General features: G+C 44.2%; 5 protein-coding genes and 1 long non-coding RNA gene across 8 annotated transcripts; 3 read left to right on the forward strand and 3 right to left on the reverse strand.

Moving 5' to 3' along the window:
* Positions 1-244: 244 nt before the first annotated feature.
* LOC101765752 (peroxisomal (S)-2-hydroxy-acid oxidase GLO4) lies at positions 245-3,936 on the forward strand. Of its 3 annotated transcripts, none has more exons than XM_022824498.1 (11): positions 245-333; positions 1,315-1,465; positions 1,541-1,665; positions 1,766-1,812; positions 1,911-1,988; positions 2,086-2,210; positions 2,488-2,551; positions 2,667-2,729; positions 3,104-3,173; positions 3,278-3,483; positions 3,573-3,936. In XM_022824498.1, exons 2-11 carry the CDS (start codon positions 1,320-1,322, stop codon positions 3,750-3,752), a joined length of 1,104 nt encoding a protein of 367 aa, XP_022680233.1. In that variant the 5' UTR covers positions 245-333; positions 1,315-1,319; the 3' UTR covers positions 3,753-3,936. The 3 variants fall into 3 exon arrangements, with proteins under 3 accessions (XP_022680233.1, XP_004958312.1, XP_022680234.1); XM_004958255.3 differs by having other exon boundaries at positions 1,318-1,465; XM_022824499.1 differs by having other exon boundaries at positions 1,318-1,465; positions 1,911-1,946.
* Positions 3,868-6,426, reverse strand: LOC101765347 (40S ribosomal protein SA). The gene is made up of 5 exons (XM_004958254.3): positions 6,166-6,426; positions 5,279-5,541; positions 4,998-5,195; positions 4,687-4,891; positions 3,868-4,219 (listed from the first exon to the last, which is right to left on the reverse strand). The coding sequence occupies exons 1-5, from the start codon at positions 6,311-6,313 to the stop codon at positions 4,104-4,106; spliced, it is 930 nt and encodes a 309-aa protein (XP_004958311.1). The 5' UTR covers positions 6,314-6,426; the 3' UTR covers positions 3,868-4,103.
* An 899-nt stretch (positions 6,427-7,325) lies between these two features.
* On the forward strand, positions 7,326-9,449 carry LOC101766578. Its single transcript, XR_001163434.2, has 4 exons — positions 7,326-7,570; positions 8,254-8,510; positions 8,635-8,713; positions 9,222-9,449. It is a non-coding gene; the product is annotated as an uncharacterized LOC101766578 (long non-coding RNA).
* A 306-nt stretch (positions 9,450-9,755) lies between these two features.
* Positions 9,756-13,383, forward strand: LOC101766172. The gene is made up of 5 exons (XM_004958256.4): positions 9,756-9,927; positions 10,612-11,456; positions 11,538-11,738; positions 12,445-12,640; positions 12,921-13,383. Exons 2-5 carry the CDS (start codon positions 10,650-10,652, stop codon positions 13,103-13,105), a joined length of 1,389 nt encoding a protein of 462 aa, XP_004958313.1. The 5' UTR covers positions 9,756-9,927; positions 10,612-10,649; the 3' UTR covers positions 13,106-13,383.
* Positions 13,384-14,261: 878 nt separating this feature from the next.
* LOC101766995 (ethylene-responsive transcription factor ERF073) lies at positions 14,262-17,787 on the reverse strand. The gene is made up of 5 exons (XM_012843319.2): positions 17,445-17,787; positions 17,246-17,348; positions 15,816-16,323; positions 14,673-15,465; positions 14,262-14,580 (listed from the first exon to the last, which is right to left on the reverse strand). Exons 3-4 carry the CDS (start codon positions 16,036-16,038, stop codon positions 14,708-14,710), a joined length of 981 nt encoding a protein of 326 aa, XP_012698773.1. The 5' UTR covers positions 16,039-16,323; positions 17,246-17,348; positions 17,445-17,787; the 3' UTR covers positions 14,262-14,580; positions 14,673-14,707.
* Positions 17,788-18,863: 1,076 nt separating this feature from the next.
* LOC101768206 (fibroblast growth factor receptor 2) lies at positions 18,864-23,407 on the reverse strand. Its single transcript, XM_012844189.3, has 7 exons — positions 21,325-23,407; positions 21,158-21,235; positions 20,477-20,629; positions 20,022-20,333; positions 19,777-19,899; positions 19,384-19,471; positions 18,864-19,294 (listed from the first exon to the last, which is right to left on the reverse strand). Exons 1-7 carry the CDS (start codon positions 23,227-23,229, stop codon positions 19,119-19,121), a joined length of 2,835 nt encoding a protein of 944 aa, XP_012699643.3. The 5' UTR covers positions 23,230-23,407; the 3' UTR covers positions 18,864-19,118.
* Positions 23,408-23,767: the final 360 nt, after the last annotated feature.

A 23,767-nucleotide genomic window follows, 5' to 3' on the forward strand; every position in this document is an offset into this window, starting at 1 on the left:
AAGCCGAATTTTTTTAAGCGTAATTGACACATCTTTAGCTATAGTTACTGGTTCTCCATTTATCTAATCATGGCTTAATTAGGCTTAATCGATTCGTCTCGCCGTTTAGCCTCCACTTATGTAATCGGTTTTGTAAATAATCTACGTTTAATACTCCTAATTAGTATCTAAACATTCGATGTGACGGGGGCTTAAAAATAAGTCAGTGAACCAAACCAGGCCTTAGCCCCCTCCTCCCAAACACCCCCTAACCCTTAAGCTGCTCTTCGCTCATCTTTCTGGCATCCTCGTTAGCTGTTCTTCCTACTCGACCTCGCCTCCAAGTCCCAAGAGGTATGGTGCTGCAGCTGCTGCTTCTCACTGTTCCTTTTTCAATTCAATCTCTCTACGAGGAATTTGCTTCCAGTTTCCTGTTTCCATCATGTGCAGAATCCCAGTATGCTTTTTTATTTGTTCATGATCTCTGTGGAACTTTAGGTGGAGGGGATGGGCATGTTAGATGCTGCTGCAAATCTTGAATGCTCCCCAACTGTGTGCCACAGAAGGGATTGCAGTACTAGAGGTCCTGGCAATTTTGTACAGCCCCCCATGTCTATCCGCCGTTAGCTCGTTACGCCAATTTGGGGGTTATCTTGAATTCGGTGGGACACGTTTCAGTTGTGTTTTGTCAGAAAAATAAACCTTTCAGTTGTTGTGTGGAGTTGCATTGATCTGCTTGTGGATTGGTTCAAGCTTAGATATATGAGATGTCTGAAAGGTTTAGTATTATTCGAAGAATACATGTCTCAAAGCTTTTTGGATTAAATTGATTTCTATTGGTTTTGGACCAGTTGTTTAATTGTCTTAAATCTTCTTCTGATGCCAATTGTAAGCTTCTGTTACCATTTTGACTTCTAGAGGAAATTAGTATTGTAAACTTCTCCAGTTTGAACAGCTGAGACTTCTATTTTACGTAGATTTTACCATTTTGACTTCTAGAAGAAATTCGTATGGTAAACTTCAGATCGATCTACTTAACTTAGTATTATAAACTTCTAGAGGAAAATAATATTGTAAACTTCTGTTACCATTTTACCAGTTTGAACAGGAACAACGTAAAATGGTAACAGTCCATTCCAAAAGAAAGGGCAGATCTAAAACGCCTATAAGAATGTGTAGCTTTTGAAGCATATATGTATCATAAAGTTTCGCTGTGTATCCAAAATGAAAGGATTTGAGACAAGGAAGATCTTGTTGGTTATATATGTTTCTAAATCATCTAAACTACTGCGATACTTTTAGCATCAGAATGACATTTTTAACAAATTAATGTAGCAGGAATGGAGTATAATCTACCAGTCAATGTCCGGGAGTATCAAGAACTCGCCAAGAAAGCACTACCAAAGATGCACTATGATTACATGAATGGGGGTGCAGAGGATGAGTACACATTGAGAGAGAACATTGCAGCATATGGAAGAATTCTGTATTGTTCACTACATCACTAATTTTGTACCTCGCTAAGAAGTAGGACCTGACCTTTTTGGCATGGATTTCACAGGTTAAGGCCACGGGTCCTTGTGGATGTCAGCAAGATAGACATGTCAACAAGCTTACTAGGATATGATATGCCATCGCCGATAATTGTCGCCCCAACAGGGGCACACAAATTAGCAAATCCAGAAGGTACCAAAAAAAAATCTAGTCACCTATTTTTTAAATGATAAAATATGTCATCCAAGGGCTGGTGCAATCTCCACAACTCTTCTCTAAATGTTCATTTCAGGGGAGGTGGCCACAGCAAGAGCTGCAGCAGCATGTAACACCATAATGGTAATTACTGAATCTGTTTTTATGGGTCATCTGATGATGTGCTCAACATTATACCTTCTGTACATTGTTACACATGTTCATATCTGTCATACGTACAGGTGCTTTCCTTCGGATCCAGCTGCAAAATCGAGGAGGTTGCGGCCAGTTGCGATGCCGTTCGCTTTTATCAGCTATATGTATGATGATCGATGCCTTGACATTGATCTTCAGGTAAATTCATCTTTTCTTTGCAGGTACCTGACGTCTGAATTTTTTTCATTGTGTACCTTATAGGTGTACAGGAGAAGGGATGTTTCGGCAACGTTGGTACGGCGGGCTGAGAGTTTAGGATTCAAGGCAATTGTCTTGACAGTTGACACACCTGTGCTTGGTCGGCGTGAGGCTGACATCCGAAACAAGTACAGTACTATTAGTTCTGTTACCAAATTTTCCTGAACATTCAGCCGAAATTTGTTCTTTTGCAAATCATAAAATTTCATTTTGCTAACCTATTGCTCCAGAAGGTTAAATTTTGATAAGGTACTATCTTCCCATGCCATATCATAAATCCTAAACACATTTACGTAGAGCAGCTCAATAGCTTCAACATCACAACGATGCAAAAATTTCCCTTTCCTTTTCTGTTGTGATACTCTGTAGGGCCCTACTCTGTAACTGCACTGATTGTTGATGCAGGATGGTTTTCCCACTGTCGCCAAACCTTGAAGTTTTAATGTCACTCGATGATGATGTTGGCACTGTGAGTGAGACACTTGGTTGATCCAGTCCCAGATTCAGAACTACAAGAGTTTGTTCACAGTGGACGTTCCTTCATCTGAAAGACTGAACCATCATCTTGTCATCTCCATCGTCAGGAAGGTGGCTCCAAGTTTGAACGATTCGCACGCGAGACGCTGGATCCATCTTTGTCATGGAAGGTATGTGCAAGTGCAAATAACACAGCGCAAGCAACCGGTGGCCGTGCCATAAATTTTCTTTAATTCCATAGCATATGGAATAATGGAACAGTTACGGGATGCAAAGGACGCGTCCGCATCAGGCATCAGGGCTGTACGCCGGATGCACTGAAATGGCGGTGGCCTACCGGCGTCCTGCTCCTGCCCTATGGGCACGTCCAGCCATTTCTGCTTGCATGCATCAGTACTTGGCTCCAGGCCTACAGCGGCCTTGAATCGCCTGTACCGGCGACAATGGCGTGATGGGCCGGACGTAGTAGTAGTAGTAGTCCTGCTGGCAATTGAGTGGCGAGTGGTTGATGCTGTGTGCTTTGTTCGGTGAACTGTGGTTGCAGGACGTGGAATGGCTCAAGTCCATCACCAGCCTGCCGATCCTGCTCAAGGGCATCGTCACCGCCGAGGACGGTAATGAATTAACAAGTTAACAACTGCCATAATACCCGTGATGAATTGGATGGAGTACTGTTATGGTCGCTGAACTTTCTGACTCTGCGGCGGCGTTTGGACAGCCAGGAAGGCCGTGGAGGCCGGGGTGGCCGGCGTGATCGTGTCCAACCACGGCGCGCGGCAGCTGGACTACGCGCCGCCCACCATCACCGTGCTTGAAGAGGTGGTTAAGGCGGTGGCGGGGGCCGTGCCGGTGCTGGTGGACGGCGGGATCCGGCGGGGCACCGACGTGTTCAAGGCGCTGGCGCTCGGCGCCAAGGCAGTCATGGTACGCTCCCTCGCCGGGCAATAAACTCGTGGTCACTGCCTGTTTCGGAAGGGAAACCGTGGCAAATTCTGACGACGAATTGCATGCAGGTGGGGAGGCCGGTGTTCTTCGGGCTGGCGGCGCGCGGGGAGGCCGGGGCGAGGCACGTGATCGAGATGCTGAACAGGGAGCTGGACCTGGCCATGGCGCTCTGCGGCTGCCGGAGCGTAGCGGAGGTCACAAGGCGTCACGTCCAGACCGACGGCGACCGGATCCGGGCCATGCTGTGAGGCTGTACATAGCTTGATAGCTACAAGTGCAGTCCACAGCCTATTCAACAAATCTTATGCGCCATGTCGGCATGTCCACATACATTTCGACAATGACAATTCAGAGATTCTGAGATACAGTCAGCGAGCAGGTGAAACATTTTGCTGCAATGAACGACATACAGTTTTCAAAATGCGCTTAAAATAGTGCTATCCATTTGAGGTAACAAAAAAGGGCCGGTTCACTCGCTGTCCCAGCAGAGTCAATAACACAAAATTTTGATTTGCATCTAACTCATTACTGTGAAAAATTCAAGCTACTCAACCAGTGTCATCAGCAATTTGGCTCATCAGGCGTGCGTGATTACTCTTCTACCCCCAGTTAGGAGTGGGTGTCGCGACAGGGGCAGCGCCTTGTTCCCATCCAGGGGCGGCGGCTGCAGGCGGTGGGGCAGCAGCTGCATCCCAGACACCATCAGTTGGAGGAGCTGCAATTCAGAAAAATGATAGCAGTACTTGTAAGGCTACCATAACAGATCAAACCACAGGTAAGCAGTTAACAATGTCAACATCTGTGAACAAAATAGACAACAGGCTAAATGAGGGAATTCTACATAGCAACATTACTCATTGGCCCAGTTAAGGTATACAATTTTACACGACTCCATGAAACAAGAATTTAAGTGAGCATGGAAAATAAAGAAACGAGCAAATGTAGATTAAACCTTGAGCTACCCCATAGAAACATGAAAGCTCAGCTGGTGTCAGCTTCCCACTTAGACCCAGTAGCAAGCCACTTAAAAACATAAGCATAAGGTACAGCACTGAATCACCGGTAATATCAAAGAAAAAAATGTATCCTAACAAAACACTATTGAGCAAGACTAGAACAGCTCATCTTAGGCATGCATACATCTAACCAAATTATATTGTTACGAAAGAAGAATAATTTGACCTGGAGCAGCAGTCCAGTCGGCACCAGTTGGTGCTGGAATGGCAGCAGGTGGAGCTGCAGCATCACCAGCCCCCCAATCACCACCCCAGTTGTCAGTCCCTGGGGCAGTATATTCAGCAACTGCGCCGTAGTCAGGGGCAACCAGAGCCTCTTCTTCCTCCTGCTCCTTTGCTTCCTCTGGGTCTCTGTAGAAAAACAGATCAACCTGCAAAAGAGAAATAAGAAGCACGATCACATGGTGAAGGAAATACCTTATTTCTACAAGCCAAACATTAGCAGGAGGGGTACTAGTTTAGACTATGTAAGTTTACCATGATATCCCACTTGTGTCCTGGGAGAATTGTACCACGCATTTGGAGAACCATCCTGGCAAGTAGCCAGAACAAACAGCCAATGCTCTGCTTCCCCTTGTTATTGGCGGGGATGCCGATATCAACGTAGCGCATAGGCGAGTCAGTGTCGCAGAAGGCAATTGTGGGGATGTTTCCAAGTGCAGACTCCTTAATGGGCTGTTCACAGTTCAACAAAGAAGATTTAAGATTGTTCTGAGTTGACAAACTGACATACAATATTTTAACAGATAAAAATTCACCTGATGATCAGTCCTGGGGTCAGTCAGGATAAGAAGACGCGGCTCGCTGAAAGAGGTTTGCAACTGGTTGGTGAATGTACCAGGAGTGTGCCTGCCAGCAATGGCATGAGCACCAGTGTACTGCGCAAACTTGAGGACAGCCCTCTGGCCATAAGGCCTAGCAGACTGCACGATGATGTCCTGGGGGTTCTCAATTGCAACAATCACCCTCGCGGCCAACTGAAGTTTCTCCCAGGTCTTGCCAAGGTTAATAATGTAAATACCTGATGGATAGTATCGAAAAGCCCTCTTGTTAACTTGCAGCTCACCATGGTGACAGAGAAAATTGCATTGAACAAACACGACAGCATATAGAATGGAGTTAACTTGCTCAATGGTAAAGTGACAAAGAAAATTGTTCAATGGTAATCAACTGGAGTTAGCACAATACTACTAGATGTCCTTGCCAACATATAGACCATGATGTTCAATATCAGTCAATTGATCCTTCAATTTTGATAAAATCTATGAACCCACAGCTCACGTTATGAGATCAGATTGACAAGCATTTTTATGTTGCAGCTAGACCTTACACACATGGAGATCACATTCACCCCAGTAACCCTCAAAATCCTCACGCAGTAACGCTAGACAAGCCTTGAGATCTAAGATGATGACTACCATCTGAAACACGTAATACTGGAGAAATGCTTCTAGATGACGACACACTGCTACCAATGGCAAAATTACCAACTAGAATGGCATACGCATCAATATTTCTGAATTGAACGCATCGCAGCATGACAAGATCCAAATAGAAGACATCATGAACAGATCTATTATAACTAAAATATCGACGCGCATTCGATGTAAAAAATTGGGTAGACTCGAGAGGATTGGATTGATACCGTCGGTGCGGCGCTTGAAGACGTAGCGCTCCATCTGGAAGTCGCAGTTCTTGGTGCCGAGGTGGACGTCGGCGGCGAGCATCATCTGGATGTCCAGCTCCTTCTGGGAAAGCGCCCGCGCGGCGCCGCCTGCCGGTGCCGCCGCCATCGTCACCGCTGGTGTTAGGGTTTCGGGCCCGTGCACCTTGCGCGAGGTAGCCGGAGCAAAGGGGAGAAGAGGCGGCACGGGTGCGGGAGGTGGCGGCGCGGGAGGTCGCGAGGGGCTGAGGCTCTGAGCTTTTATATGGTCCGGCACGTTTGGGATAAAAACCCTAGCTGGGGATCTTCTACGGTTTTTCCTTTCAGTTTTTTTTTGCGTGACAATAAAAAAAGGCTTTTGGTTTTTTGGGCGACGAAACAGGTGGTGTCTTCCTGTCTTCAGATTTTGTTTACATGTTCTGGTATAAAAGCATGAGTTTTCACTATGTTTACATTTGATACAAATGGAAGAAGCTATACATGCAATAAGCTTTGAAGATGCTTTAAAGAAACAAGACGAAAAACTTCTACGTTTGATAATGGCATAAAAAAGATTTTGATTTATTAGGATGCATATGCATAAGAACGATACTGATAAACACATATAAACACTCCTCTGCTAATACTAAAACGAGATGTTGATGCTAGATTTGACTTTGGGTTGATACACTTCCAAATATTGACAATTAAAAGGTTAACATATGCACTCAGGGGCGGAGCTAGCCTTTGTCGTTGGGGTCAAGCGACCCCGATAAAATTCTATAAAGCCAGCGAAAAGTTACTGTTCACCATTATTAATTAAGCTGTTGATCCCGTTGTGAAAGAATGATGACCTCGGTAGCTTGTGTGGCTAGCTTCACCTTGTATGCATCCTTTTCAAAATACTGAAAATGAGATATAAACCATAGTGTACATCTTTAAAATATTTTTAGAATTGTTCTATGAAGCATACGTGCATACTTGAAATACTGTTTCACCTCGATAGAGATAAGGCTTGTCACTACATTAATGTTGATATATGCAAAAAACCTATTTTATGGTTTCACCAATATTTAGCTGGCTTGGGCGGTGGGCCTCCTGCAGCACCTATGGGCTGTTGCCGGGCTTGCGATACAGTGACGAGGCCCCGCCCGATTCTCTATCACTCAGCCCATCAGCCGCAAGTCGTCAAGCCAACGCCGGGGGAGGGGAGGCTGGACCGCTGGAGCCCCCGCCGCCGTTGGGCGTCGCCGACCTATCCAACCCACGGCGACCCCCCGAGACGCCGCTTGCTGCACGGTCAGTCCGCCCGCCCGCTCACCCCACATCAGGACCTGCGACCCTAATAGCCGACTCTTCTGTCAGGCGCCATTCCATTGTCCCGGTCTACGGCGTCCACTCCACCCAGGTCAGGAATCAAAACAGCTATTTTTTCACATCCAAGGCACAGCGTCTTTGACCTGGCCCTTGCCTAACTGGGTTCTGGTTTCATCGTGGTATGGTTTGTTTTGGTTTAACCGTGCATCTAGATTGGTTTGATTTGGATTTAGGAGGGTGATTGGTGGGGTGGGGCTGTCCGAGGTTGACGTTATTTCGCAGAGAAGTTCGGTGTGGCTTTGGTCCGGTTTTGGGACCATTAGCAGCTTCAGTTGCTAGGGTCTTTGATCGATTTTGGAAAAATGAGACAGGATTGGACCAATCGTGTAGAGTATTGGTTCTGTATATACGTTCCCTTGCACTGGAATGATGCCACAGTGATCCTACATTCCTACTTGTTCTGTAGTTCTCTATATTGCCAAGATTGACATGTACTGAGGCGTGACGAATAGGCAATCCTGGTTACATACAGATTTAATGTAATGGTTGAGGAAAAAAAAGAGAGAACTGTTTCTGAAGGTGCTATAGCTGACATTATTCTTCCTAGAGTTACTATCTGCCTGGAGCCTGGAGGTAGCAAATGTGATACTAGTCGTAACATTTTCTCTACTGATTTTGTCAATTGTTCTAGGATATTTTTAGATGGTAATATTCAATTATTAGAGTGACGGTGTGCTCTTTTTTACTATTCTATAAGCATTTTTGCATGTACAGTTTCCAAATGGCTAGTGAGGACTCGAAAGATATGCTGAAGAATGTGGACTGGAAGACAGTGGGCGGTGCAGTTACCACTGAATCTAGCCAGCCGGTCATCAAAAAGCGCCTTCCAAAGAAGATCAGGCAAGTCCCTGAGTGTTATTTTCTACCTCGGCGATCTTTGCCTTCTGCATTGGCAATCTACGGTGCCGTGTGCGCTGCTGGTGTTGGTGCAGGAATGCTACTTGAGGTGTGGATAAACAAAAAGATCAAAGGTACATAGCAGGACATACCGTTCATTCTATTTTCTTAAGGATTTACAGTAGCACTAAGTTTAAAAAACTTGTGTTGCTTGTGTATTTTGCAAATATTCCTTGCCTTATTAGTTGCTGCGTGCAGAGGATGGTGGCATTATCTGGGAGATGGATAAATGATGTGCACCACTCTTTGATATGGTTGAACTAGTTTTGGCACTATGGTAATTGCTAGCTCTGAAGTTCTATGATCATCTTAAATTGTATAAGGAATTATCTTCACCCTGTTGTTCCATAGGATCTTTTGAGTTTTGACATCATGAGAAAGCAAACTCTGTTTTCCAGTATGAATTAGCACATCCTTGTCTGTGTATCCCTGGTTTCCTTGGGCACTCATTAGACACAGGAAATTGCAAATAATAAAATCGCAGTGCATTTTGATTTGATTATAGGCTATAGAGTGGTCAATCTGAATATTTGCATAGTGGTTGAGTTGCACGTTGCATATGAAATCTGATTGATGGATGCAAAAACATGTCCTGTTGCGATGAGCTATTCTTCTGTTGAATTTCAATGCATTTTGTGCCCTCTATTTGGTGTCTTTCCTCATAACAGAAGTACAGAACCCATCAGTAGAGATTTCATCTGCTCTTGTTTTCCCTATCCATTACGAAATATTCTCGACAGTCTGCTATTCTCCTCTTACGGAAAAGTGATTATTGTTCATTTCAGATGACTCCCTCCTTGTCCTTGGAATGGCAACATAAAGCCTACCTGTTGCAAGACGGCAAGACCCTTTGATTGGTGTTTTCACACATTGCATCTACTGTATGGACCTTTGCATTCACACAGCTGGAAGGTGAATATCCACTGGTACCAGTAACTTGTATGGACGTGTTTGTTGTAAAGGACGACCTCGCAACTTTTTCTCGATTGGTGCAATATCTCACTCTTCCTCCAGGTCCTATTGCCATGAACTGTGCAATGGTTTGTAGCAGCTCCGAAAATATTTACCAGCGGGCATCAGGCAACTAGAAAAAGGGTAGGCAGCCCAATCAAGCCCATGTATTGGCCCAGCTCGGCAGCAAACGTAATCGGGCCATCAAACGCGATACACGGCGTCAGCGTCTCCGAGGTGGGCCCCACGTAACGCGCTTGAGGCTGAGCTAACTGCCAGCTTGGATCCTTCTTCCTTCGTCTCACGGATCCGATAGGAAGAACTACGAAACCCAAAGCCCGCTAAGGCGATAACTTATCCCCAAATTAACTGGCAGCAAAAAGCCGGTCGATAACCTTGCCTTGCTTCCTCCGAGTCCCCATCTCTTGATCTTCCCTTCCTCCCTGCCGTTGCCGGCGAAAGAAACAAACGAGACAACCCCCGACGCCAAGGCGGCCGCCGGGAGACGATCGCACCGGCGCCCGTCCGATCCAAGCACGCGTAAGCCCCGCTGTTCATCTTACTCGCTTTGTCCTACGTGTGAAGACGGTGTTAGCTCGCTCCCCCGCCGCGCCGTCCGATCGCTCTGGTTTTGTTGGGGCTCGATCCGTCGTGTCCGCGCTTGAATCGATCGCTGCTCTGTTAACTCGATTATCTCGCCACGCTGGGTGATCGGCCGGCCTGCTTGTCTGCCCCATCTAGGGTTCTGCAATTGCTGTCGTCTCAATCTCGTATCTGTATGTAGAGGTTAGGGTCCACGCACTTTGGGTGATCACGCCCGTAGTCATATCTTTTTAGGGAATACTTGATGCTGTGCGGTTGTGTTGTGCATCTGGGATTAGTTTCAGTTGGATCCCTTTTGGTTTCTTGGCGTATACAGATAGCATTGCCAGCTCATGGCTCAATTCCAATGCTTTGTGTCAAAAACGGAATATAACTTGAATTTTTTTTTTGAAAAGAATAACTTGAATTTTAGGTAACGACAGTTTGGACATCAGATATTGCTGTGCTTAAAATGTCTAAAATGATTGCTTGCGAACTTCACACAAGATAGCTAGAGTATATAACAAACAAATGACAGTATGAGCTTCTAAATGTGATGATAAGATCTCAGGGATGTGTTGCAATTTCCCCCCCTCCTTGCACCTCATGTTTGGCAATTTACGTGCAATCACTTGCTTGCAGGTGGTCCCTTTTTTCTACTATAGCCTCTAGATGATTCCATGGGAACTCCAGATGAAATGATGGCATACTCTTCCCTGTCAAAAATTGATACCAGCCAGAACCAGAGAGCTGCTCTGTCCAATGTAGTTGCTGGAAACAACTACCCGCCTCAGGATTATCTCTATGAGCCATCATTTGAACCAGACTTCCCAGAGTATGATTCGAGGGACGATCCGTTCACTCCGACACGAGCTAGTCCAAAAGTCAATCTGAAGTCTGTTCTAGGTGGACTGGTTTCAATCGTCACGGGTGCAAACAAGAGCGAGGACGATGCATCGCAGCAGCAAAGTTTCAGCACAGATATATCGTTTCTTGGATCTGGCAATGATGGTGACGTTGATGTGCACCCATCTGTCTGTGTTCCAAGTGCACCACCACTGCTTGAAGCAAATGCTTTGCAATATAGTGCATACAGGGAGGTGTTGCTAGCGGATCCACCAGAGTGGTTGCCAGATAGCTCTGCTAATGCCTGCCTGCAGTGCAACTTGCCTTTCACAGCTCTGACTCGTGGAAGGCACCATTGCCGGTTCTGTGGAGGTATATTCTGCAAAGATTGCTCCAAGGGAAGATGTTTGATGCCCATGAAATTCAGAATTCGTGATCCTCAGAGGGTTTGTGATGCTTGCTATGAGAGGCTTGATCCACTTCAGGGCCTATTGATCAACTACAATAGCAACTCCATGCAGCCAGCAAAACATGACGTCATGGATTGGACAAGCACTAGAAGCTGGTTGAACATGCCTGTTGGTGTATCAATGGAGTATGAAATATACAAGGCTACAAACACAATGAAGAAATATTGTCAGGTATGTATGATGTTTTACTCAGCAAAGAGATATAACCTTATAATCTATAGTTGAGAAATGTTTCTGTTTTGGAATATGTAGGTTGCTAGGTTAAACCCTGAGAAGTCCATCCCATCATCTATTCTCAAGGGAGCAAAGGGACTTGCAATTCTAACAGTCGCCAAGGCGGGTGCAGTTCTTACATACAAAGTTGGCACTGGTCTTGTAGTTGCTCGCAGATCAGATGGATCATGGTCTGCCCCGTCAGCAATTTTATCTGTTGGACTGGGATGGGGAGTGCAGGTATTTGCCCCATAAATCTCATATATGTTAGTGTGCAGACAGCATCTATAGCTTTTTAGACAAATTATCTTTTGCTTTTTCACCAGAAAATAGATGAACCTCATTACTCAATACAAATATGCACATCACATTAGTTATGTGTTAGTTGTACAGAAGAATACAAGCTACTCCTTACATTTTGTATTAAAATTAGGGAAAGTGTTTAGAAGTAGACTTTGACCATTACCCACACAATATATTATGAATTGCTACAAAATTGATTCATATTAAAAGATACGTGAAATGTGAATCTATTGATACACCTTTAATTCATGCATATAATTTATGTTTTTGTTGGTCAAAGTTTATGGAGTTTGACCTTTTTCGAATTCTAATATGTCTGATACTTTGAAACGGAGAGAATAGTTTCTAGTTGACTGGGTGAGAAACCCTAGCTTTCCTTTGCCTTCCTTTGCTGTAGTTATGCAAAAATGTCCCTAAAGTTACAATGTGATCCTAACTATCTGCTCATTTTCCATTAAAAAGTAGCATACCTATCCTGCAAAACTTGTCTGAAAATGCATTAAATTATGGCCCTTCTCTTGACTGAGTGGCAGGTTATAGAAAAGAGTTGATATTGGAACTATGTAATGATTTGGATGCTTCACTGCATTTGTTGTGTGGATCCTTAAATTTCCATTCATGGTGACCTCTTTGTATATGCCAGATCGGAGGAGAACTGACGGATTTTATCATTGTGCTTCGTGACCGTAAAGCTGTTAAGGCATTCAGCAGTCGCATTCATCTTTCTCTTGGGGCAGGATTGAGTGCTGCAGCAGGGCCAATAGGCAGAGCCTTTGAGGCAGATGTTCGGGCCAGCGAAAAAGGTTCCGGAATATGCTACTCCTACAGCTGCAGCAAAGGTAATAATCTGAACATTGGTTTTATATTTTGCCACCATTTTAGGTCCAATTCTGATTATGTTGTCAAGTAGGATATGTTTTATTAGTAAAAAGAAGGGAAAAAAAAAGGACTCACCTCTGTATTTTTTGTAAGGTAATAATGTACTATCCATAGTTAACATTGAGACATCCATGCAGCAACAAAACTTCCTTACCTCTGATTGGTACAATGTAGCAAGTTCGTGACAAGCTATCTTAATCTATCCTGAATACACTTGATGTCCTAAAAACTTGTAAACAGGTGCGTTTGTTGGGGTTTCACTGGAAGGGAACATTGTGACAACCAGATCAGAGACCAATCTTCGTTTCTACGGCGACGCTTACCTGACCACAACCGATATCCTGTTTGGGAGGGTGGAGAGGCCCCGAGCCGCCCAGCCCCTGTACTCAGCTCTAGACGATCTGTTCTCCAAAATGGTCTGCTAGTTCATTTAGATTGGTGCGATACGCTGCTGCATGCCTCGGTTGTTAGCTTGCAGCCATGTACATAAACATAACATGTCAGGAAAATCCTAAAAAAATAAAAGATGCCAGGAAAAAAATGTACAGCTTTTGTTGGATGGGTTTCACTTTCACTACTGATATCAGCAGACACTTGTAAATATTGGCAGAATATTTGGTACGCTGCCGTGTGCCGTTGTGGACTCATTCACGCAATGGAAGACTGATAGATTTGTTGGTTAGTTTGTGATTAGAGTGTTTGAGCACATGATGAGTATATGTGCGTTTATTCTGTAGCAACTCGGTGCTGGTGGAGCCAGTTCGCCGTACTCGTGTGACGGCGCCGTGGCACTTAGCACTGTGGATTGTGGAATGTACAATATTTGTTGCTCGTTCTCAATGCATGTAGCTATGTACAGACCATCGGAAAGGATGCTTTTTCGCTCACCTGTCTCCAGCAATCAAATCGAATATCCAACACACCTGTACACCTTAATTTTTGTTTGTTAATATATATTTGTGGATAGCGGAATGCCGGAATTAGTAGTTGAAGACTAACACAAGCAATTCGAGAAAGCAGCAATTGTGGGATTCGTTCATGCAGTGGAAGACTGATAGAATCGATCTGTCAGCGATGGAGTTTCTAATTGTATTTCAGCACATGCTGAGTCTGTAGCAACTCTGACGGAGCATTTCACCGTAGCCTGCTTCGCATTCACGTGGGGAGCATCGACGCAACCGCGCCTGGAGGAACAAGAGGCCGTCACGTCCAATCTAGCAAAGATTCCTCGGCGTGCCGTCCGTCTTGTCAAAAACGAAACGATCTTTTGCTTCGTACTACGGTCTCGTGTCAAGGTTCCTCGGTCTCCAAGGAACAATATTTGGCAGTAAACGATTATGTTAGGTTAACAGATTCCTCGCGACACAAACAAATGGCATGTTGGTCCTCCCGTCAATATAATTACGTTAGTCGCTTCGTCTTTTAATTTGCTTCTGCACCACTTGGTCTCGATGGAAATGCTGGGCGTGGCATAGAGGATATCTTCTTTCATTCAGCAAGTTGCGTATGGTGCTGTCAGCATTTGCAAAAGGCACTCAAGTTCTACAGCAGGATTTTTCACTTCATTGTGGCATTCAGGGGTAACCGTGCAAGCTGAACAGATAGAGTTGAATTGGATGATAATCACAAGCTCTTGATACAGAAAGATTTCCAGAATCACATACACCTCAATGGTGTTGATACTTGATAGAACAATGATTGGGGGGAAAGAAGAGCATGATAATGAAGAAAGCACAACAGTTAAACATGTCTCTCAGCTCACAAGTTCAGCATGCACCACGCTTGCGTATTCCAACTGGAAAGGATTAGGAATCATCTTGGAGTAGCATCACACGTCAACAGAGGTATATCACTGCAATCACCTGAAATAATGCCTGGTTTTTTCCCTCAGCCCCTGGGCCTGGTGTCGTCAATGTAAGAGAATAGCAACTCTTAGGAAAATTGACAGAAAAAATGGACATCTCGATTGCTTATGTGGGTGAGGGCGCTTACAAGTTGAAACAGTGATTTCTTCAGCCTGCTGTGTCTCAGTAAACACCACTGTCCATTGGTACATCGTCGAAACTCCAGAGACCTCCGATGTTCACGCCATCCTGAGCCACCTCACCGTTGAAAAGAGCGTCAATGTTTTCATACGAGTTGCCTTCAAGGTAAGGTAACTGCATAAAGTTCGGGTAAGGCTCATAATACGCAAATTCATCCGCAAGCCACACTTCGCCATTGCCAAAAACCATATCTGCCGTCACCCCATTTTCATGATCAGTTTCTTCAGTTGTTTCTTTCCCACCAGCTTCAAGGTACTTCGATCCATCAAGTTGATTCAGCTCGAACGCATCAAGCCATGCGCTGGACATTGGTAGTGGAGAGTCTGACTCTGACAACTCAATCTTGACGACTGTGGCATCAGTACTGCTGCCTGCTGAGATGGCATGTTCAGAGGCGCTGCTGAACTTCAGGCTCTCTTGTGACATAACCTTCTTTGCCGGTCGAGGCACACGTCCTGGAAGCCGTTTGGCAGACGCTGTGATGGTGTCAGGGAAGTTCACCTTGGCTTTCTTGCCGCGTATGCGTCGGGCTGCCACGTCGTATGCTCTTGCGGCCTCCTCAGCGGTGTTGTAGGTGCCAAGCCAGACTCGGACGCCCTTGCATGGGTCTCTGATTTCAGCTGCCCATTTGCCCCAAGGGCGCCGCCGGATCCCCCGGTACTGGGTCTTTCGCTTCCTGCGGGCGACTTTGGCAGTATGGTCGTTGAATTTCATGAAAATGGAACTGTTTATTTGAAAATCTGCATCCAAGATGATAAAAAAAACACAGGTTAAGGTGAAAGAGAAACCCCAATTTTGTTCCCTCTATGATTACAACAAATATATGCTATATGCTCCATAACTAGAAAACAACAAATATTCCAATTCTCAAAGCTATATGCTGGATCTCCTGTTGCATTGATAACCATATGTAAGGATATGAAACCATGACAAGCAAGGTACAACAAAACCTATTCGAAGCATGGCATCAACATGAAATCAAAAGCATACACCAAAGGAACAAAACAGGAGCAACATAATCAAGAACCCAAGAGAGAAAATAACAGCAAGAACTAAAGGATAAGAAAACAAGGATGTCCTAATTATGAACCTTTTTCCTCATGTCCAAAATCCACCTCCTCCACGCTACTGCAATCCTCGAAATCCTCAAAATCAGCCTCAAAGTCGTCGTCATCGGCTTCATCAAACTCCCAAGAACTCCTTTTCTGGTTCTTTCCACTCCTTCTGCTACCACTCTCTGCCCATAGGTCACCAGCAGTGACCGTGCGCCTCACTGGTGAATAGAGATCACTGAGAATGGCCCCTCCACACATGGCGTTAGTTTTACCCAAGGATCTGACAATGGAGATGGGGGATACAGGGGTGGGTGGTAGCTTTTGCTAATGGCTTAGTGCTGTTAAGTTTGTGCTTGCATATTTGTGCTGCAATAGGCTTGCTCTAGGTGAGCTAATTGCATGTAATATATACTAGTGGCATTAGAGTAGTATGCAGTACTATAGTGCAAGTGGAGTAGGTGAGTGGACAAGTTGGCATTGGTGTGCCAGGAAGCAAATGTTCTGCATTGGAATATATGTGGGTGCATGAACCAAATGGAGTACCTGGACAACACGAAGAGATGTTTAATCTTCTGTGAACAAGTTGGCAACTTGTGATAAGTGCAATGAGCCAAAGGTATAAAATCTGTTTTGATTTGCCATCACAGTGGTAATTACACACAAATAAAAGGTTGAGTTGCTGCTGCTTTTGTTCATTCGAAACTCAAGTAGGTAATGCCTGGTATTTTTCATGGATTTTCAGTAATTTGCTATTAACATAACAAGTAGAATGATTCCATTTGTCAATTAAGCAATAGGTAGACTTTTGACGCAGAAGGCTGCCAATAGGCAAAAGAACATGTCGATTTTTTTTTAACAAAATAAGCACTATGCCAAGTACACTGAATAAAATATAATGAAAACTGACAGAAACTTATCATTCTCATGGCCACCGTATGGAATTGTTGGATGTAGATACCTGTCTGAATAACTGTGTGGAATATGTTTCCCTTTTATTTTAACATTTTTCTATTTGGTCCTCAGTCATCGCAACGTCTATTAGTTCTATCATCCTATCTTTTATCCTTCTCCGGAATACTTTTATTCGCAAGTATCACTAAAATGTCCTACATAACCCTTCCATGCAAACTGAAAGATTATGCTATCATGAACCTGAAGTTCTAGAGTCTCAAATAAAAAATGGACCATCCAAACAGTATAGATTTCATCAACACGTGATTAAATACCTCAAGACCCCCGCTACTAGATCTGACTGCTTTCGCGCCTACGTCCCAAGAGGTGTTAAATAGCACAATTAGCTGAGAGGATTCAGTCAACATTACCGATAGAACTGACACAACACAACTATAACCAAACACATACCAGAAAGGCAGACATGGACAGGCTAAGGAGACCAACAGGAAACAAAATGGTTCAATTGGCATAAAACACAAGTCTCCTTGACCAAGCAGATATTCAGACTTACACCCGGTCCAGTCAGAGTCTGAACCCACAAGCCCAAAATCAAATTACGATGGCAGGCGGCAGTCCCAGGTCATCCTCAAGACCTCAACCATGCTTCTCAGAACCTGTCAAACAAAACGCATAACGCAATTTATAGAACGCACGAATGAGGAATGTATGCTGTATGCACGAGTACAAGGGCCGAGCCATGAGTCGCCCACCTCGCCGTGCTCGATTGTAAGAACGGGTCCTCTAGCTCAATGCCCACCCAGACGACGCGAAATCCTTGTATCCTCCACCTTCCTGCCAAACTTCCTCCCTCCCTCCCTGACCCTGAGGCCCGTCAGGGCGTCAATGGAGGTGTTGGGGACGAGGGCGGCGTCCTCAAATTATGGCAGGGGTGATCACCGGCGGTGGATTGACGGGACCGTGCAGAGGAAGTGAAATATGCTTCAGTCCGGGCAACCCATTAGAGAGGCGGCGTAACGCCGGAGGGCATCGCCGGCGGCGGCGGTGAGAGGAGGAACTGGAAGTCTGGAACTGCGTTCACTGGGGTCGGAGATGAATTGGACCATGTGATACTAAATAGTTCAAGGTATGTTTCCGCAAAAGTTCCCCACGTTGATAGCCTTCGATCTCAGCCGTGTAACCATAATTCGACGGAGATCGGTGGGCTGATTAGGATCACGATTGATCCATTTTTAGGGACGTAAACGGAAATATTGGATTGTACGACGGCCGTACCAGAAAAGCTCATCCACAGTCATTCCTCGGTGAAATTTCCCAATTTCCTTTTCCCTTTCTGAATTGAGAATTGAGAGGTCGGCGAAAATTTCCTTCCACCGAGGCGTGCAAGCACGATGCACGAACCAACGGTCCAATGTGCGAAATCGCGGCCCTTCTCTGGCCCGGATGCTTCCAGCGCCGCCGCCGTTCGCCGTCGCCGAGAGGGTGGAACCGATTCACCTTCCAGCGAGGATAGCAGCCTCCGAGACGGGCTCTTCTCGGGCGGAAGGATGAGCCGTCAGCCGTGTGCCTCGGCATAACTCACTGCTAGAACTAGTAGCCTGGAACCGGCGGGGCGGATGGAGTGGCTCCGGGCCGACGCTCGTGCGAGCTCAGAGTCCGTTGGTTCGTGCTGAAGACAATCAGGTATCGGGGTTGTTAGCTCTGTCTTCTCGCATTCACGCGCGCTTCTATTAGTTCTCTATGCTTTGATTCCTTTGCTGCATGCGTCGGAACTGTTTGATGTATTTCCTCACTGGGTTCGTGCCGCGCTCTACCACTCCACTATGGAGTGATCGAGATAGATAGGTTCAAATGTAGTGAGATGCTCTGTTCTGGATTATATTAGTCGAAATGCTTTAGTAGTTGTACTTATTTGTTCGCAAGGATTTTAGCAGTCATACTTATTCGTGCATGCAGCATGCACATCAATATCTATCTAATGCACTAGTTTTTAAATTACCTGCAAATTGTTTTTCTGGTGGCGATGAGAGAGGGATTATTTATGCCAAAATTATGTAAAGCCACATGTATCTTAGCATACAGACCACAGATCTGATATTGATATGTGAAAGCCAAATAAGACCGAGATTTGAGATCACTTCGAACAGTAATCTATGTTATGCTCTAAGTACTAAAAATGCTATAGAGGTGAAATTTGCATTAAACTTCACTTTTAGTTCTCTAACAGCACCACAACAGATAAACCTTAGATGCATCATGCTCGTGCACATGGCCCAATCCAAATACCAGCGCATACATATACAGATCGAATAACACACAGTGTAAAAGGTTTGCTGAAAGAGACGTGCTGAACAATATGAATCTACACACAGGTACGGTTTGCACCGTAGACTCAAAACATAGACAGATAGTGGTCCTTATGGAAGTTAGACCAGTGGCCTGTTGTAATTGGCTTCTAGCATTAAACGGAGGCGGCTCACCACTTCTGTGAAAGTTGGTCTTTTCTCAGGCTCGTTTGACCAGCACTGCTCCATGAGTTCCCTCCATTGGGGATCACATGATACTGGTATTGGTGGCCTCAATGTGTTGCTCAAAATTCCTCCTGCAAATTTTCAGTTTGTGATCAGGAACGCAGATAGTGTTAGAGCAGAGGATATCCTTTATAATAACTTCATAATGTTTTAAGCAAACCTATAACTCCTCCATGGTGCATGCCAGCATATGGCTCCTCGCCCGTGAGTATTTCCCACATTATGATTCCAAAAGAATACACATCAACCTATCATAGTGTCAGATAAAGGCACATTTAATTGTAGATAATACAGATAACTAAGTCTGAAGAATTAGTTTTCTTTTCTTCTTCACTTAAGCAACTTGAATATGCAGAAATAGCTGAGGCGAAACATAACCCTCCTGAATAACAGAGTTAGTCAACTCAATTATCTTAGTACCAAAATCACAATTCAGTTGTTGGTTTTCAGCTTATTGAGTGCCATATGAGAAACACAGATAATGCCACAGCGCATGTTCTGCTTTGTAATACCATTAATTTTTGGGGTCATCAAGATAGGTTGTGAGTACTACCTTGGTTGATACCATATTGCTGCTCATTTCAAGCATTTCAGGAGCCATCCATGGAAGAGTTCCTCTCATTCCAACAGAGACCATTGTAGTCTGTTTCACCTTGGACAAACCAAAATCAGCTACCTGCAGTCAAGTTTACCGGTTGCTTTATTTCAGCTCACATGGAAAGGAAGGGGCCATTTATACATTTCTTCTGACTCATTTTATACCAACACAAACATTATATTGATGGAAAGGTGGCACACCTTGCATATGGGACGAGATGGATCATTGAGATTCACCAGCAAATTATCACACTTCAGATCGAAATGAATTATATCTTTGGAATGCAAGTATTCCATTCCTATAGCCACATCCATAGCAAGAGTTATCCGTTTACGCCTGTCCAGAAATTTTTCTTTGCGCAGAAGGACTTTCTTGAGGGATCCGCTGGCCATGAATTCTGTCACAGTTGCTAATGTCCCCCCAGGTCCATTATTCACAATCCCGTAGAATGCCAGCACATTAGGATGGTGAAGTTTCGAGAGGATGGCTGCTTCTCTCCAAAATTCTACAATCTGCGTGATAAAATTTGTAATTGTTTTATGATGAGCAAAGGCTAGTTCACTAGATCTTGGGACACTGATCTATTCTAGTACTAACTGCTAAGTCTCCATTGTGATTGTGACTCCAATTTGTCATGTGATTTTAAGCAACTAACCAGTTTATCTGTCTCAGATGATGGATACATGAAACAGCTATTCTTTATCCGTTTGATGGCAACATCTGTTCCCCTCCATCTTCCATGAAAGACAGTTCCAAATGCACCAGAGCCCATCTCCTGCAGATCTTCGAGGTCCTCGTTGCTTATTATCTGATGTGTAAGTCAAATAAACAATCAATGTTACATTGTGGAAAATCATGTGCAATGATGTGATTGATTGATGATTCCTTGTCCAGAACTGCAAATTACTTGTACTAAAGCTTTTTTGTTCCTTGTTTTTCTTCTGTCCGTATATTTTCCTAACAGTACTCTTGCGGTGTAAGTTATTCTACACATTTTTTTTACTGAAATTTTTTTATGTTGAATGTATGAGGGGCAAGATGGTCATTTCAGATGTCCAGGTATAAAAAAAGAAAAAATGAAATAAAAAGAGAAAAATGGCATGAAAATAAAAGTGCCAATGTCATTGTTGGCAATCTGGTGAATCCATTCTTTGTAGTGACAAACTAGCGAAGTCCAACGTTCAAAGACCTACAATGGCAAAAAGCTCGGGGTGGGGATCCCCACAAGATACTATGCAGATTCTTGCAAAATATATAGTTCTGAACTTCTCATTGAACTAATGACTTTGCAGTTGGGACTGAAGATTCTAGCTTAATTTACAAACGAGCTACTCACCTGGACATTGCTTATAATATCTATACCCAATGTTACATTTGCAGGAAGGTCTAGTTTATTTTCCCTGGTTTCATATACCTGCCATCAGAGGAAATGCGAAGGCTGTCATGGAAAATGCTTACGGAATTACCTCTCATGACTACATATGTGGAGGTGACGGGATGTACCTCAAGCTCTGAGATTGGTGATGCAAAATTTTCTGTAACTTCTTCCGACGAAGCTCCAACTTGCATATGTTTGCCATCGCCTCCAAGTGAAGTGAACCTAACAATTTGTATGTCGTGTTGTCCGCTACTGGGAGAAGCTTGTTCTTTGTCCCTTGAAGACTGTACAGGACCATTTTTCTGTAGCTCAGCTGCCTTGCTTTCTGAAGATGTAAAAGGACGTGGGGAAGGTACTATTTCTCTGTCATAGATAATTGGCATAGAAGGATCATCGTTCTTGTCAGCACCACTGCACATAACATCAGGAAGTGTATGCTCTATACTCCCAGCGGTATTTACTGAAAATACCTGCTCATGGGTGTATGGATTCACACTGATGTGTGTGTTGTCCCACAAAATGCGAGCTCCTGCTTCATTTGACTCAGATGGCTGGGTAGGAGCAGGCCACTCTGTCCGGTTATGCAACTGAGTGGTTCTAATTTTGGTGAGCTGATCTGTATCGGAATAAGGGGCGGTGTCTCCTTGGGAGCTATACCTTATTGCGTCTATCATGCTTTCATCAGAGTTCAGGCATTTGTGCACTGGTTTTTGATAATCTCCTGAAGGAGATGCAAGCATTTCATATACAGCTCTTCCAACAGGATCTTCTGTCACCAACTTCTCAAAATTTATTGAATTGTTAGGCTGGATAAATTGGATGATTGTCTCAGTCTGTTCTCTCAGCAACTTGTTAACTGGACTGGTATGTTGAGTTGGGCTGCTGTAGTTTGAACTCAGTGATGGCACCCTCAAACTGTTCTCGTCTGATGGTATGACCAGCTCTGTTATTAATGCCGTGCTTTCCTTTTCCTTATTTCTTTCCGCATTTTGGCCAATCTTTGACATGCTGGTTGCTGTCCTTTGCAGTTCAGTAGTCTTCCTTGATGTGCCATTACTACCGTTTCGCTCCCACTTAGATGGATATGCGAATTCCAATGGCATAGATGAAGCAGTGTTAATATTTCTTGACTTTGTGGCAGGATAGGAGCTTGCTTTGCCTTCATCACTCCGTATAGCAGAGTCTTGATTGGTCATTTGTTCCATGACAATGGGAGGAATCTTATGTAGGGGGATCCTGGATGCCTTCGATGGAACTGTAACACTATTTTGTGAACACTTGCTCCTAACGCATGATGGGGCTTCTTCAGTCCTCCCTGTCACTGATCCTTCATCATCAATGTCAAATATCAGCTGATCCAGATCACTGGCTGATGTACTCCCCGGACCTTGTGCACTTAACTTGTCTCCTGGTCCAGTGTATCCATACCCATTTATTAGAGCAATGTATTGTGCTTCAGTATCTTCATCTGATGAGCTCCCTACCATAAAATGTACATGGTGCTCATCATCTTCATCTGTAAATAGGTACAAAGCTGGCCGTTCTTTGCTTTCTTCTAGTACAATGCACTCATCAATCATATGGTGAACATCATCATTGGAGGCAACAGAAATGAGCACATTCACTTGTTCCCCCGGCAAGTGGTACTTGACTATGTGAGCTTGCCTGATGAGTTTGGTTGTCTTGCAGATCAATCCTTGCCATGACACTCCCCGGCTAATCTGAATCAGATGCTTCTCACCACCAACATACCGGAGCTTGCCATCTATTGGCCTTGGTAGGAATCTGCCACCAAAGTTGCAGAGAAACTTCATTCTAGTTGATCCAGAGTTATATATCTCTTGCAGGTTCCTCTTATTTGATCCTTGACTGCTTGTTTCACTGAATGGAGGAAATGTCAACAGCTTCTTTGATGGTTTATCTCCAGAAATATTAGCTTCTTCCCCCCAAGGAGTGAAGCTGGTGCTGATGGTCCTGTCATCAGAGATGATTGGAACCAAAGGCTTCGTTGTGTTTGCCCTGTTTTGCATGAATTCAAGAGCAAACTCTTCGCCAGTTCGGAAGGAGTAGTTCAACAGCTGTGTCTGCCCAGTCGTAACAAAAAACACTGGAGGCCTAGGGTTGGTATTTGGGACACTTGTTGGCAAAGCTTCTGAGAATCTTGGATGTGCAACGTCAGGACCTCCAGCTCCAATTGTTTCTAGACTGCATGGAGAGCGTATAGCGTTCTTTGACATTACCTCTCAGGTCAGCGTTTGATCTTTGTGGTATTTCTCAATCCATTTTTAATAGCTAACCATAATATTAGCTGGCATGAACAGAATCACATAGCATCCTTATTCAGCTAGTTGTGGTTTTGTTCCCCATGGGCGATATGATCTGGAGATATGCAATTAGAGGGTTAAAATAATAACTTGTATCTCACAATAAATTATTAAAAGTTCTTGAAATTGTAAACCTGTAAGATAAGGCAGAAAGTTTAAATTTAAAGGCTTAGCCATGATGATTACTACAAAAAAGTGAAAGTGTTCAATAATTCTCAAACTGCCTATTCTTGTTTCCAGTGTG

Source organism: Setaria italica, chromosome II (assembly GCF_000263155.2).
Source record: "Setaria italica strain Yugu1 chromosome II, Setaria_italica_v2.0, whole genome shotgun sequence".
NCBI lineage: Eukaryota > Viridiplantae > Streptophyta > Magnoliopsida > Poales > Poaceae > Setaria > Setaria italica.